Raw genomic sequence first — 11,572 nt, 5'->3', positions numbered from 1 at the left:
TACGAGCGGTATTGAATTCTGTGCGATGATCAAACTCGCTGATTGCCGCTCAACCGCGTCCCGTGGCCGACGAACCAAAAACTTGAACCATGCCCTGCCGCCCGCCCCTTGAAAAGCCCGAGCGAGAGAAAAGAAGAATGATGTGATGAAGGGTATCCAGAATTCCTTAACTTTGTTGTCCTTCCCAAAGAGATTCTAGAACTTGGGTGTCTGGTCTTGGTGCCCAGAATTGAGTGATCTCGCTCCAGGAGAACACGGACCCTTACCTCGTCTTTCTTGCTTAGCAAGATTAAAGGGCGACGATCTGAGCATCACACAGGGGAGGGGTCAAGTGTGGGGTCTACCTACCATTACGGCGTAAAAAGCTGTCTTTACACGTATCTGGCATTTTCGGATTTTCATCTATCTACACCACAGACTAGGTTGCATCTTGACGGATGCACTAACGGAGAAGACCCCCGTCCTACCCTCGTCTACCGTAGCTACGTGCCCATGGGGGTGGATGGGGGGTGGGTTATCGACTGCACAGAAAAGGAGACAGCTCCAAAATTCAGGGACCAGAAAGATTGTTGGCTGGGAAGGGAGGCATCAACGGAAGAGGTAATGATTTGCACGTTTCATCGTATTCGAATATTGGGAATAAGAACTGTTTACAATCTTACTTTGGATGTAAAATGCTTCCGGGCAGTCTGGGCAGGGTGATGGAAATTACCTCGCTTGAAATCTATGTGATTGTATTGAAGGAAGTAAATCAATGCTATGAGAGATCCAGATGCCAGTTTTCACAGCCCACGCCATCCACCAGGCCAAGAAGTTACACAGTTAGACACTACAGATACTAACTAAGATAGGGTAGCTCAAGCCTTGACATCAGCATCGGCATCTTCGATCTCTAGACGGGTGCCGTATACGGTGACACCCCGGCCAGCATCATGCCTCGTCTTCTCAAACTCCTCAAACTTGAGAGGAGCGCTGTTGGGATCCAGCACGAATTGCCGGTGCCAAGGTCCGACGAACAGTCCGTCGGGGTCAACCTCATCGCGGACCCGGCGCCACTGGACCATGTCATCACCGTACCACTCTGCAAACTCCTCGTTCTTGACGTTGAAGTTCTTGGCCCAGTGCGGCTTGCCACCGAGGTCACGCATCAGCCACTCGAAGCCCTGCATCCAGCGCTTCAGGCCGGGCGGGTCGAGGTCGTAGGGACGGTACATTGTCGCGTTGAGGTTGAGTGTGGGACCGTCCTTGACGGTGCTGTCGAGGAAGGGTCTGTTGCGCTGCTCAGCGCTGGTGTGGACGGTGGCGTCGCAGACGCGGACCTCGACGGGCGAGTGCACGTAGAGGCCCTCGGCAGAGAAGGGAATGCCGTGGTCGACGTAGTCGGGGTCGCCCGGCTTGAGCTTGTTGAGCCAGGATCCGAGACGCATCAGGGCCTCGGGCCCGCGGTGGAGTGGGATGGCCCACTCGTTGACGAATTGGCTGTAGAGGCAGTTCATCCACAGGGCCTTATCCATGGGCTGGATGGCTGATGAGGTGTAGCCATCTTTGAAGCCGTATTGCATGCCGAACACGAACCTGAAGGACGTCAATTAGTCCGTTGAGTCCGTCGACGACGTCGGATGAGGTGTATCAAGGGAGGGGGGCTTCAGCTTACCATTCAACCCAGGGCAGGATGCGAGGGATGTAACGCGATAGGTAAAGGAGGTTGTGGTATATGTGATAACCGAGAGCTCCATCGTAGTAGCCGACTGGCGGATCTCGGTTCTTCTCCTTTCCGGACTCGAGGTCTTCCTTTGTGACAATGTCTGCCTTCCAGACCACAGCCCTCCTGGTATAAGGCAGCCACCACACCCGGACAAAGTCGGACTGGGTCCACAGCTTGTTATCCTGCTTCCAAGCGTCGAGCATCTTGTAGTCGGCCTGGATCGTCTGCTGCCAATGCAAGCTGAAGGCCGGCACGGCGCGGAAGCTGACCTCGGTGATGATGCCGAGGGCGCCGAGCGACAGCGTGGCGCCGCGGAAGAGATCCGGGTTCTCATCCGGCGAGCATGAGACCGTCTCACCGTTGGCGAGGACGATCTTGAGGGAGGAAATGGCCTCGGAAAGCAGACCGTATTTCAGGGTGCTGCCGCGGGTTCCTGTGCTGATGACGCCGGCGATGCTCTGCTCGTTGACGCTACCCAGCACGGGGAATGAGAGGCCATGCTTATTCAGCTCCTCAGTGAGTTGCCACAGCCGGATGCCGGCTTGCATGACAACGAGACCAGTCTCCTCTGTCGGGCTGCGTTAGCATAGCTCTCATAAGATTACGCGGATGAGTGAATAAGTGAGTGAGATGTGATGTGAGGGTCTGTGCTTACTATCGACAGATAACACTTTCTTGAATCCATCGAGGTTGATCAGCCAGTTACTCGTGCACGTGAGGTCTGAAGGCGAGTGTGCATGGCCGACAGTGGTGATGCGCCGCCTGCACCGGCGCGCGAGCTTGACTGCCTTCTCGACCTCCTGCTGCGACTGAGGCTGGATGAAGAGCTCTGGCAGCGATGAAAAGGTGCGCGCCCAGGTGGTGTGGAAGTGAGCCGACTTGGCCCGGAACGGGATGCCATCGGCGGCGGCATCATCGATGATGCCGCGAATGTGAGGGTCCAGGGACGCAACGGCGGCCATTGTGAGTGTCGGAGCCTGCTCTCTTCGACGATGATAATTAACAACTATTACACCGGGCTCGGAAGAAGCAAAGTCGAACTAAAGATGACCCTGATGATAATCCAAGGTTGAGGGGCTTTTGTTAAGTGCCGTCCGCCTCTCTCGATGGCAAAGATTATGAGGGAAAACCCGAGAGTGAATTGAACAACGCACCCTGAAAGCCGAGTGTTTTGGAAATTTTGAGGCTAATGACGGTTTATATGACAAAACAAGTTTAGCGTCCGCAATGGAGCACACCGCATCTTCTGGGTTTCTGAACGTTCTGCTGTGCTTTCTGGTGCGACCGTACGACTGGCGCCAGGGATCGGGGGGATCTGTTTGTGGATGACGAGTCAAGGAGGGTGGCTTGAAACGGGAAGTCTCAGATGAACATGGATACTGGGGGTTCCGCCACACTTATGCCGGCCGGCGAGGCCCGGTAGGAGAAAAATTGCAGTTGGCAAGGATTCTTGCATTTGGGGGTCCTCCCATCCATGATCTCTCTTCTCTCTCTCTTTGCGGCTTTGCCCAACTTGTCGTTCTGCTGTCACTCTGGCACTGTTGTCTATCAAGTCGTGGCAAGTTGAGACGAGGTGACACGTGCAATCGGTCCAAATTCACTTGGCAGAATGGCTCGCGCCAAAGGGCTTGGCCCAAGATGGACCACGCATAAGCCCCACCACGCAACACAGCTTCGTAAGTATTGACGAGTTGATACTCTAATACCTTACCTATGTATCGGCACTGAGTCGAGTACCCTTTGAGCGTACGCGGCTTGAGCTTAGCCCTGGGAGAATCCGAGCTCACGGTTTCTGGGTACGCTAATAGAAGCGGACGGAGAAGAGCGGTCTCAAATGCCCACATATCAGTTATGGTTAATAACGAATTCTTCCTAGTCCAGGAGCCTGGCAAGCAGCGAGGCCCCCCATGCGGGCTTTTTAGACCAGACTTCTGGACCGATCCTGTTGTGACCCTCTCATATCAAGTAGCAAACACCTCACCGGCTCAGCCCTTTCTTCTCACTTCCCGTCTTAAGGCTAGACAGTTTCCTGACAAGTCCCTCTTCTTTCCCGCCCCTCTTCCCGAACTTTTTACGCCCTGAGCATATCGAACCATTCTCACTAGCTCTCATCTCATTCTCATATCACCTTTCCTCCAGGAGTCATGGCTACCACAACAAGCCTCAACCCGGCCTCCCGGCCTTCCATCGCCTCCGTCCTGCCACCTCTCTTCCTAGGCACAGCAACATTCAACACCCAGCATGTAAAGGACCCGCTGCAGATGCCGTACAGGCAAATCGTCTCAAGGGCACTAGAGCTCGGCGTCAACGGCTTCGACACATCGCCGTACTACGGCCCCTCAGAGGTCCTCCTCGGTGACGCCTTAGCCGCCCACACGGCAGCCACCAACATCCCCAGAGAGTCCTACGTGCTGGTCACAAAGGCAGGCCGCATCGCCGGCAACGAGTTTGATTACTCGCCGGCGTACGTGCGCTACTCTGTCCTCCGCTCCCTCAGCCGTCTCAACACGACGTACCTTGATCTCGTGTACATGCACGACGTCGAATTCGTCTCCCCCGCAGAAGTCCTTGCCGCCGTGCAGACGTTACGGCAACTTCGCGATGAGGGCAAGATCCGCTATGTCGGTATCAGTGGTTTCCCCGTCCACGTCCTCTGCAGTCTGGCTGAGATGATTCTCGCTGAGACGGGCGAGGCCCTAGATGCCATCCTGAGCTACGGGCACTTCACCATCCAGAACCCCACGCTCGGCCTTGCAGAGGTTGTCGCCGGGCCCGACCACACCGACGAGCAGAGCCCGCTGCGGAGATTCCGCAACGCCGGCGTTCAGGTCGTGTTGAACGCCAGCATGCTCGGCATGGGTCTCCTCACATCCACAGGCGTTCCCGGGCGGACGGAGACGGCGGAGGGCAAGGCCGGCGTTATCGCGTCATGGCACCCCGCACCGGATGACCTGCGCTCGGCGTGCAAGAAGCTCTCAACTATCGCGAGCGATGCCGGCGAGCGCCTGGAGACCGTTGCGCTTCACTGGTCAATGGAGGAGTACGCCCGCGTCGGCGCCGCAGCTGGTCTCGGCGTGCAACTGCCGGGCCAGAGCGGCGACGTGCGCGTCGGAGGCAGTGTCATGGGCGTCACCAGCACCGCGGAGCTCGAGCAGACTGTCGAGTCGTGGAAGCTTGTGCTGCAGGGTCTTGCTGCTGGCAGCGAGGCTTCGGCGCGGTACGAGAAGCTCAAGGCTCTCGTGGAGCAGAAGATGTGGCCCGAGTTGGGCGTCTGGAAGGGTTACAGCTGGGCGAGTCCCGATGACGGCTTCCAGAACGAGAGGAGCGCGGACAAGTTTGGCTTGATTCCGGAGGAGGATGAACTGATGACCAACTTCATGACTAGAATTTCCAGCAATTTGTGAGCGATTAGCGTTACTTGCATGTCTTGATACCTGATAAAAAATAGACGTCTACCTCAAGAAGCAATGACCCTCAATAATCACAGCAGAGATGCTCCGAAGATGTGGTCGTCAAAACCAGATGCAAGATCGGAGACTTTGTAAACAGCCACACTTCCGGCGACAGAACCTTCCAAGGTCGCCCGTCAGTCTGCTGTTCAACTCCTCGTTCCTGAGCCAGTAAAATCTCGTTTTTCTTGAATATTGCACAAAACTTGCAGCGCTCCATGCATGTCGCTGATCAGAGACATTTACTCAGCCGATGCGGCATAAGTACCTACTTACCTAACACAGCCTGCGTCGGGCACAATTCCAAGCCGACCTTCGACTTGCTCTTGGCAGCGCGGACTGCCATTTAATAACGCATGATATTCCTAGCCTGATCTCGATATTGCCGCTCTCATCTCTACTACGTTCTTTCTTTGCTTCCAATTAATTCAAGCCCCGTCACGGTGTATTAAGGCATGGCAGAAATACTTGGCCTCACGGCGAGCATCATTGCCACGATCCAGATCACGGAGTCAGTTATAAAGATCTGTAAGGGTCTCATCAAGGACATCCGGGATGCACCATCTGACTTCCGCGCGATCCTCATCGAGACGACGTCAGTCGCAGCTGTCTTACAGACTCTCGAGTTTGTCATCGATGTGGAGGAGCCAGACTCGAATCTGCGGAAAGCTCTAGAGGGCAGTTCGACGAGTGGAAAAGGCTCAGGGCCTATCCAAGAATGTCACTGCATTATCGTTCAGTTGGCCAAGTTACTACCCGCCGGTCACAATCCGGAGGAATCCCAGGATTCGAAAGGCAAGAGGTTTCAAGCGGTAAAAAGAAGTTTAGCATGGCCTTTAGACGCAAGCAAGGCCAAAAAGCTACTTCAAGACCTTGGGCGATGCAAGGATACCGTCAGCTTTGCCCTAACCGCGACGTCCATGTACGTTACCATCAAGTCTTACCAAAAACTTCGAGTTTTCAATGTTCGGTAGACTGTTTAACTTTTGCAAAAGTTCTAATCCATAGTATCTACGTATAGTAACGACGTCAAACGCATCCAGCAAGTTCTTACAGGTCGGTTTCGCTTAAGACTGGAAGATGCGCTATCACTGATACATATTAAACTGATCCTTCTCAAACTAGAAAACCAACGAAACGAGGTTCATAAGTGGCTCAAGCATACTGATCCTTCAAATATCCACCGCGACGCTTGCAAGAACCATGAACCTGGGACGTGCGAATGGATACTACGTGTCCCTGAATGGGCCCAATATGAACAAGGGGACATCCGATGCCTTTGGATTCATGGAATGCCCGGCGCCGGCAAAACCATCTTGGCTTCTCAACTCGCTAATAAGATTGAGAAGAGTTGCGCTCAGTCCAATCTCAATGGGACCGTATCGATCGGAATCAACTATTACTGCCACTTTGGACGGAATCAGGACGAATCTGCTCCATTTCTACAATGGGTCCTCGATCGCATGTGTAAGAAGGTCAAGCAGGTCCCTGATATTCTTTGGGACATGTTCGAGGATGGTGGGGAACCTGATCCCAGCGACCTATTGAACGCTGTTGAAGCTGTTTCCCACTACTTTAGCAGCGTATTCATCATGATAGATGCCGTCGACGAAAGTAGTCCCCGAGACGAACTTCTCAGTGTATTACGAGATCTGGCTACCGACCACAGGTTCGCGAAGATTCGACTTCTTGTAGCTAGTCGTGAATACCTGGATATTGAAAGGGTCATGCGCGAAATCTCAACGGAAGTGTCCATGCGAAATGCCGAGCTCGATGCTGACATACGACTTTACACAAAAAATCGCTTGACTGTCAACAAGAGCTTGAGGACCTGGCCAGAAGACCTACGTGCTGAGGCTTTGGAGGCCTTGACAATCGGCGCAAAGGGAATGTTAGTACCGCACACATTTAGAGCTTTTCGAAATTCTCGGACTACTAAAATATGCAACCCAGGTTTCGGTGGGTTGATTGTCAACTCGACGCATTACGGCGAATCAAAGAAGACAAAACAGCTGTCAGGAAGGAGTTGAAGAACCTGCCCAAGGATATCAACAAAGCCTATAACAGGATTTTCGAAATGATGCCCGAGGAAGATAGGCAGGTTGTAGCCTCGTTCCTCGATTGGATTTGTTTCAACTACAAGGTCTTCAAACAAGAAGCCATCGGTTGCGGCGTGCTGCTCGAAGCTACCGAAAATTACCTTGATCGACAAGATTCCTTCACACGAGATTATCGCTTTGATGTCGAACTTCTCCAAGAAATGTGCGGTTGTCTCATCACTGTCAGGACAATGGAAAGCAACGACTGCCCTCCAGGAGGAGAAGTCGAAATCAAGTTGCCTCATTACACTGTCATGGAGTATTTAGCTGTATCAAATCGCTTTGGTCCAGACTATTGCTTTCGTCTCGATAAAGACGCAACTCTCGGGCTACGAGCGGGCATTCTCCTCTTAGAGGGATTCCGATCCCCGGTCGAAGAAATCAGTATTATGCGCCCAAAGTACCATGAACAGGCTCCGGGCCAATCATGGAGGCTCGAATTTCAGACCTACTGCGCTATTTCAGCCATCAAGTTGATATCTGCTAACGAGGAGGCTATCCTAAAACACGAGGAACTTGCTACTTTGCTGACAACTCCACATCAATCAAGACTTCATCCTGTGGATGTGGCTCGCCGACTGGATAGAAAGTACTACGATTTGGCTGAATATCTCATCGAAAAATACGACGTTGACATGACCTTTTGGCTGGTCCAACCCTCCATATCATCGCCGCAGGAGGTTCGCATTCTTCTTGATCTCCTGCACATGGGTGCATTCAACTTGGTCGACTTTATGCTGAGCAGAGTTCACGATGCAAAGACCTTATTCCAGACTATGATTGAGATAGACTACGTCTTTCCGGATCAAGAGCGGGGACCACGCCATTTTCATGTTTCTCTCATCAGCTTCATCGCCACCATCAGCGCGAGAGACCCTTCGCCACTGAGACATCTTCTGAAGACCTGGTCTCAAACTTTCGACTGCCGCATCGCTCTCTTGAACTACGTCATGTGGCATCATCATGAAAAAAAGAATGGAGGCAAGAATGCTCCTTGTAGTGACTGGTGCACACTACAAGAGCTGTTAAGTCTTGGGGCGGAACCAGATTCATTGGAATTCATAATCACGCCGTTGCAAATTGCTGTTGCTTGTTTGGATCTGGAAGGTGTGAAAGTTCTATTAAAGTGTGGGGCCCAGCCGAATGCTGCAGGAAATCCAGGTGTGATGGACCGGCCAGAGCATTTCGTATTGCGTCAGTTCGATTTTCTGAGTGGCATGACTCCGCTAAAGATCTGCGATTCTGGGTTCCAGGATGCTTGTCTACGAAAGGCATGGTTTGAATATGGATTTGACGACGGGATCATGAACACTCGTCTGGGACAAGGTAGTTCAGGTCAAATTAGGGCCGTACTCTGCGAATACGGGGCTACATAGACCGTTCACACGGTATACCCCGCGATGTGTACAGATTGGATGAAGCCGTGAAGTCGAAGATCATTCGTACTGGTGACTGTATATAGCATCTCAACACTCTGTGGCAGTGCTCTAGATGGTATTAGGCTTAAGGAGTTCACGTCAAGGCGGTCGCTTGCGGATTGCATCTTATACAGATACTACAAAATACCTCAGTAAATATGTCCGCGAGAAGGTTCTCATTGTAACGCTTGTTCCTTTAATCTCAGTCGGGTTTCCTTTCTGCAACACATATCAAGGCCTATTATGTTGCTTTCCGCTGTAAGCCGTCTGGTGACACCTAATATACTCCCGGTAAAATCTTCCATCTGACAATCTTCTTATACTTCTCCCACTCCTCGCCATACTTCTCCGAGCAAGCAACATCGTCCCGCCCTTCCCGATGAATAAGCAGGATGGCAAAGTACAGCACGTAGAAGTACGTAAAGATCATGCCCCAGCCACGAGCAGCGCCTTGAACGACCTCACGTCCGTCCAGCATCGTAATAGCACCAGACATGGCACTGCCAGCAGTGAGGACCTGGTACCCAGAAACAGCAGTCGGCAAGCTGAACGGCGAAGCCTGAAGCCAGTCGCCAAAGTAGTTGATATGCCGAGACCTGCCCCACCATCCACCGGTAAGCAGCCTAGTGCCGCGCTTCGTCTGGATGAAGGGTAAATCCTTGACGCTCGGGTGGTCAGGCTGCGTGCGGAAGACCTTCTTCTGGTTATTTGCGGACCGGAAGATGTACAGGCCTGTCGCGAAGACGGCAAAGATGCTGGCAACCCCGGCCCAGCCCAGGTGGACGGGGTAGACGGAGAGGTAGCGTGTCTGGGTGGAGTACAGGAAGGGCACCCAGACGATGTCGCCGAACGTCAGCATGAAGCCCAGGCCGTCGGTGGTGATGTCCATCATAGTGAGTAGGCCGGCTTCCATGAATTGACCCTCGAGGACGTAGTAGCCCTGCACGGCGGTGGTGAGAAGGATACTGTCGGAAAGGTAGCCGTAGGTGCGGTATTGCTTTGCGCAGAAGGCAAGGTTGAGGATGACCCAGCCGGTCAGGCCGGGGCGCATCTCCAGCCAGGCTTTGAGGTCGATCTCACCGAAGAAGGGGAGGGTGATGCGGGGGTTCAGTTCGCGGCCGATGTAGATATCGTAGATGAGGCTGCCGGTGTTACCTCCAACGGCCAGCTCACGCAGCTCTGGGTTGCCGGGTTTCACGCTGAAGCTGGCGACGTAGACGTAGATGGTGATGATGTAGGCGAGAATGGTGTTGGCGGTCAGAAGCTGGAGGTAGTTGTCTGAGATGTAGGTCCAGACGACGAAGTCGGCGCCTTGGATATAGGTGCCGATGGCCAGGCCGGCGAGCTGGAAGACTGTGGCGTTGAAAGCTGCTCCTGCGTCAGATGAAATATTGAGTATTTGAATTGAGAGAACTCACAGTTGAAGCGATACTTCAATGGGCGACCGGACTGAACCAACTTGGTGCCGAGCATCTCCTGCGCAGGAAGAACACGGTAGAGAACCAAGCTCACAAAGTAGTAGGCCATGCTCCAGCCGAAAGCTTCCCAGCTACAGAAGCCCCAGATTCCGTCGGCGGGCCATGGCGTCTCGAGCTTGAGCTTCTCCAAGGTCAAAGTGCGAGGGCTCAATGTGGACGGGGCAGGGCAACCGGTCTTGTCATTGCAGACAAAGAAGAAGGTCCATAAGAGGGCGGGGAGTCCAAAGACGATGGCAAAGGCGCCGGGACTGAGTGAACATCAAAGAGTCAGCGATTGAGTGTGAAAAGTAGCTCTGGAACGCGGAACTTACGGGCCTCCGAACTCATAGTTGTGCTTCTTAGGAGCCATGGTTGTCTCGAGTGTCACTGACTCAGCACGATGAATCTTATCAGTGTCTCCCCGTATTTGAGAGATAATTATCTCAGCTGGCTTCAGAGTAAAGAGTGAAACGCCGGCTTCCACTTGACGTGACGCGGTGGCATGAGGAGAGCAAACACAACACGCGTATTGGGGATACCCCTTTCTGTTGGGGCAGCACAGCACCAATCAGCAGAAATTTGCGGCGTGGGTCGTGCTTCCAGTTGTAATTTCCAGTTACCGAGGCGCTAATCCGCGGTGGGCGACGCCGAGCCCTCCTTTCCTCCCGTGCCGGTCGGCCCCACTTCACCGGTGCCCGTGTTTTCCGTGATGCCCTTATTCTCGGACACGGGAGAGACACATCATTCGTTGGATGCAAAGGATCTCAATGACCAGTTCAAATTTTTCACAAAGGCCGAACTCAGGGCTCAGTAGACATTATCTTCATTACTCATAAGCTAACTCAACCAAATGTTGGCCACATTTACATCAGCCGCGGCTGCAATGCTGCTGCATCTAATAGCCGGTTCCTCCACCATTGGCTCTACAGCACTTAGTAGATCTTCTTCTCATCATTGTGAGAGCACGTCTTGCCGTGGCTGGTGTGCTCAGCCAGAGCCTTCCAGCGACGCATCTGCTGGAGAACACCAGCGCGGCCGCGGAGGATGGGGGTAGTGTTAGCGCGAGGGGGGACACCCTCAAGCGAGTTGGCAAGGGTAGCAAGAGCGCGGCCAGCAGCCTTGGTGTTGACAGTAATGGCATCCCAGTTGATGTTGTCAATCGTGTCGCAGGCCTGGTGGTAGCAAGGGTCGTTCTCGCCCTCACCAGTGAAGATGGACGCGACCGGGATGCCGAGCTCGACGAAGCCGGCGTAGTCAGAGCGTCCGTCAAACTCGGCGTAGATGGTCTCCTTGCCATTGGCCTCGAGGTAGTCGGCGATAAGCTGGGGACCGATACCGCTATTATTGTAGGAGGCCAGCTCGTAGATGGGGTTGGGGGATCCGATCATGTCGTAGTTGAAGTAGTACTTGATCTTGTCGGCGTCCTCGGAGCTGAGGTGCTCGG

General features: G+C 53.4%; 5 protein-coding genes across 5 annotated transcripts; 2 read left to right on the top strand and 3 right to left on the bottom strand.

Moving 5' to 3' along the window:
• Positions 1-711: 711 nt before the first annotated feature.
• Positions 712-3,075, bottom strand: BDZ83DRAFT_641263 (sugar 1,4-lactone oxidase). Its single transcript, XM_060509545.1, has 3 exons — positions 2,361-3,075; positions 1,655-2,273; positions 712-1,575 (listed from the first exon to the last, which is right to left on the bottom strand). Exons 1-3 carry the CDS (start codon positions 2,665-2,667, stop codon positions 858-860), a joined length of 1,644 nt encoding a protein of 547 aa, XP_060358585.1. The 5' UTR covers positions 2,668-3,075; the 3' UTR covers positions 712-857.
• A 774-nt stretch (positions 3,076-3,849) lies between these two features.
• Positions 3,850-5,109, top strand: BDZ83DRAFT_591906 (L-galactose dehydrogenase; the record flags this gene model as incomplete). Its single annotated transcript, XM_060506487.1, has 1 exon — positions 3,850-5,109. One exon carries the CDS (start codon positions 3,850-3,852, stop codon positions 5,107-5,109), a length of 1,260 nt encoding a protein of 419 aa, XP_060358584.1.
• A 420-nt stretch (positions 5,110-5,529) lies between these two features.
• On the top strand, positions 5,530-8,811 carry BDZ83DRAFT_641257 (uncharacterized protein). The gene is made up of 3 exons (XM_060509544.1): positions 5,530-6,076; positions 6,176-7,045; positions 7,108-8,811. The coding sequence occupies exons 1-3, from the start codon at positions 5,610-5,612 to the stop codon at positions 8,627-8,629; spliced, it is 2,859 nt and encodes a 952-aa protein (XP_060358583.1). The 5' UTR covers positions 5,530-5,609; the 3' UTR covers positions 8,630-8,811.
• A 137-nt stretch (positions 8,812-8,948) lies between these two features.
• On the bottom strand, positions 8,949-10,498 carry BDZ83DRAFT_591933 (ergosterol biosynthesis ERG4/ERG24 family protein; the record flags this gene model as incomplete). The annotated part of the gene is made up of 3 exons (XM_060506490.1): positions 8,949-10,039; positions 10,090-10,397; positions 10,461-10,498. 3 exons carry the CDS (start codon positions 10,496-10,498, stop codon positions 8,949-8,951), a joined length of 1,437 nt encoding a protein of 478 aa, XP_060358582.1.
• A 562-nt stretch (positions 10,499-11,060) lies between these two features.
• Positions 11,061-11,558, bottom strand: BDZ83DRAFT_757735 (uncharacterized protein; the record flags this gene model as incomplete). Its single annotated transcript, XM_060514935.1, has 1 exon — positions 11,061-11,558. A coding segment is annotated over one exon (498 nt), but the record flags the coding sequence as incomplete, so codon positions are not given.
• Between the last annotated feature and the right edge of the window lie 14 nt (positions 11,559-11,572).

Source organism: Colletotrichum acutatum (genome assembly GCF_030867785.1).
Source record: "Colletotrichum acutatum strain CBS 112980 chromosome Unknown BDZ83scaffold_181, whole genome shotgun sequence".
Classification (NCBI taxonomy): domain Eukaryota; kingdom Fungi; phylum Ascomycota; class Sordariomycetes; order Glomerellales; family Glomerellaceae; genus Colletotrichum; species Colletotrichum acutatum.
This window is presented reverse-complemented; position numbering and strand designations above follow the sequence as displayed.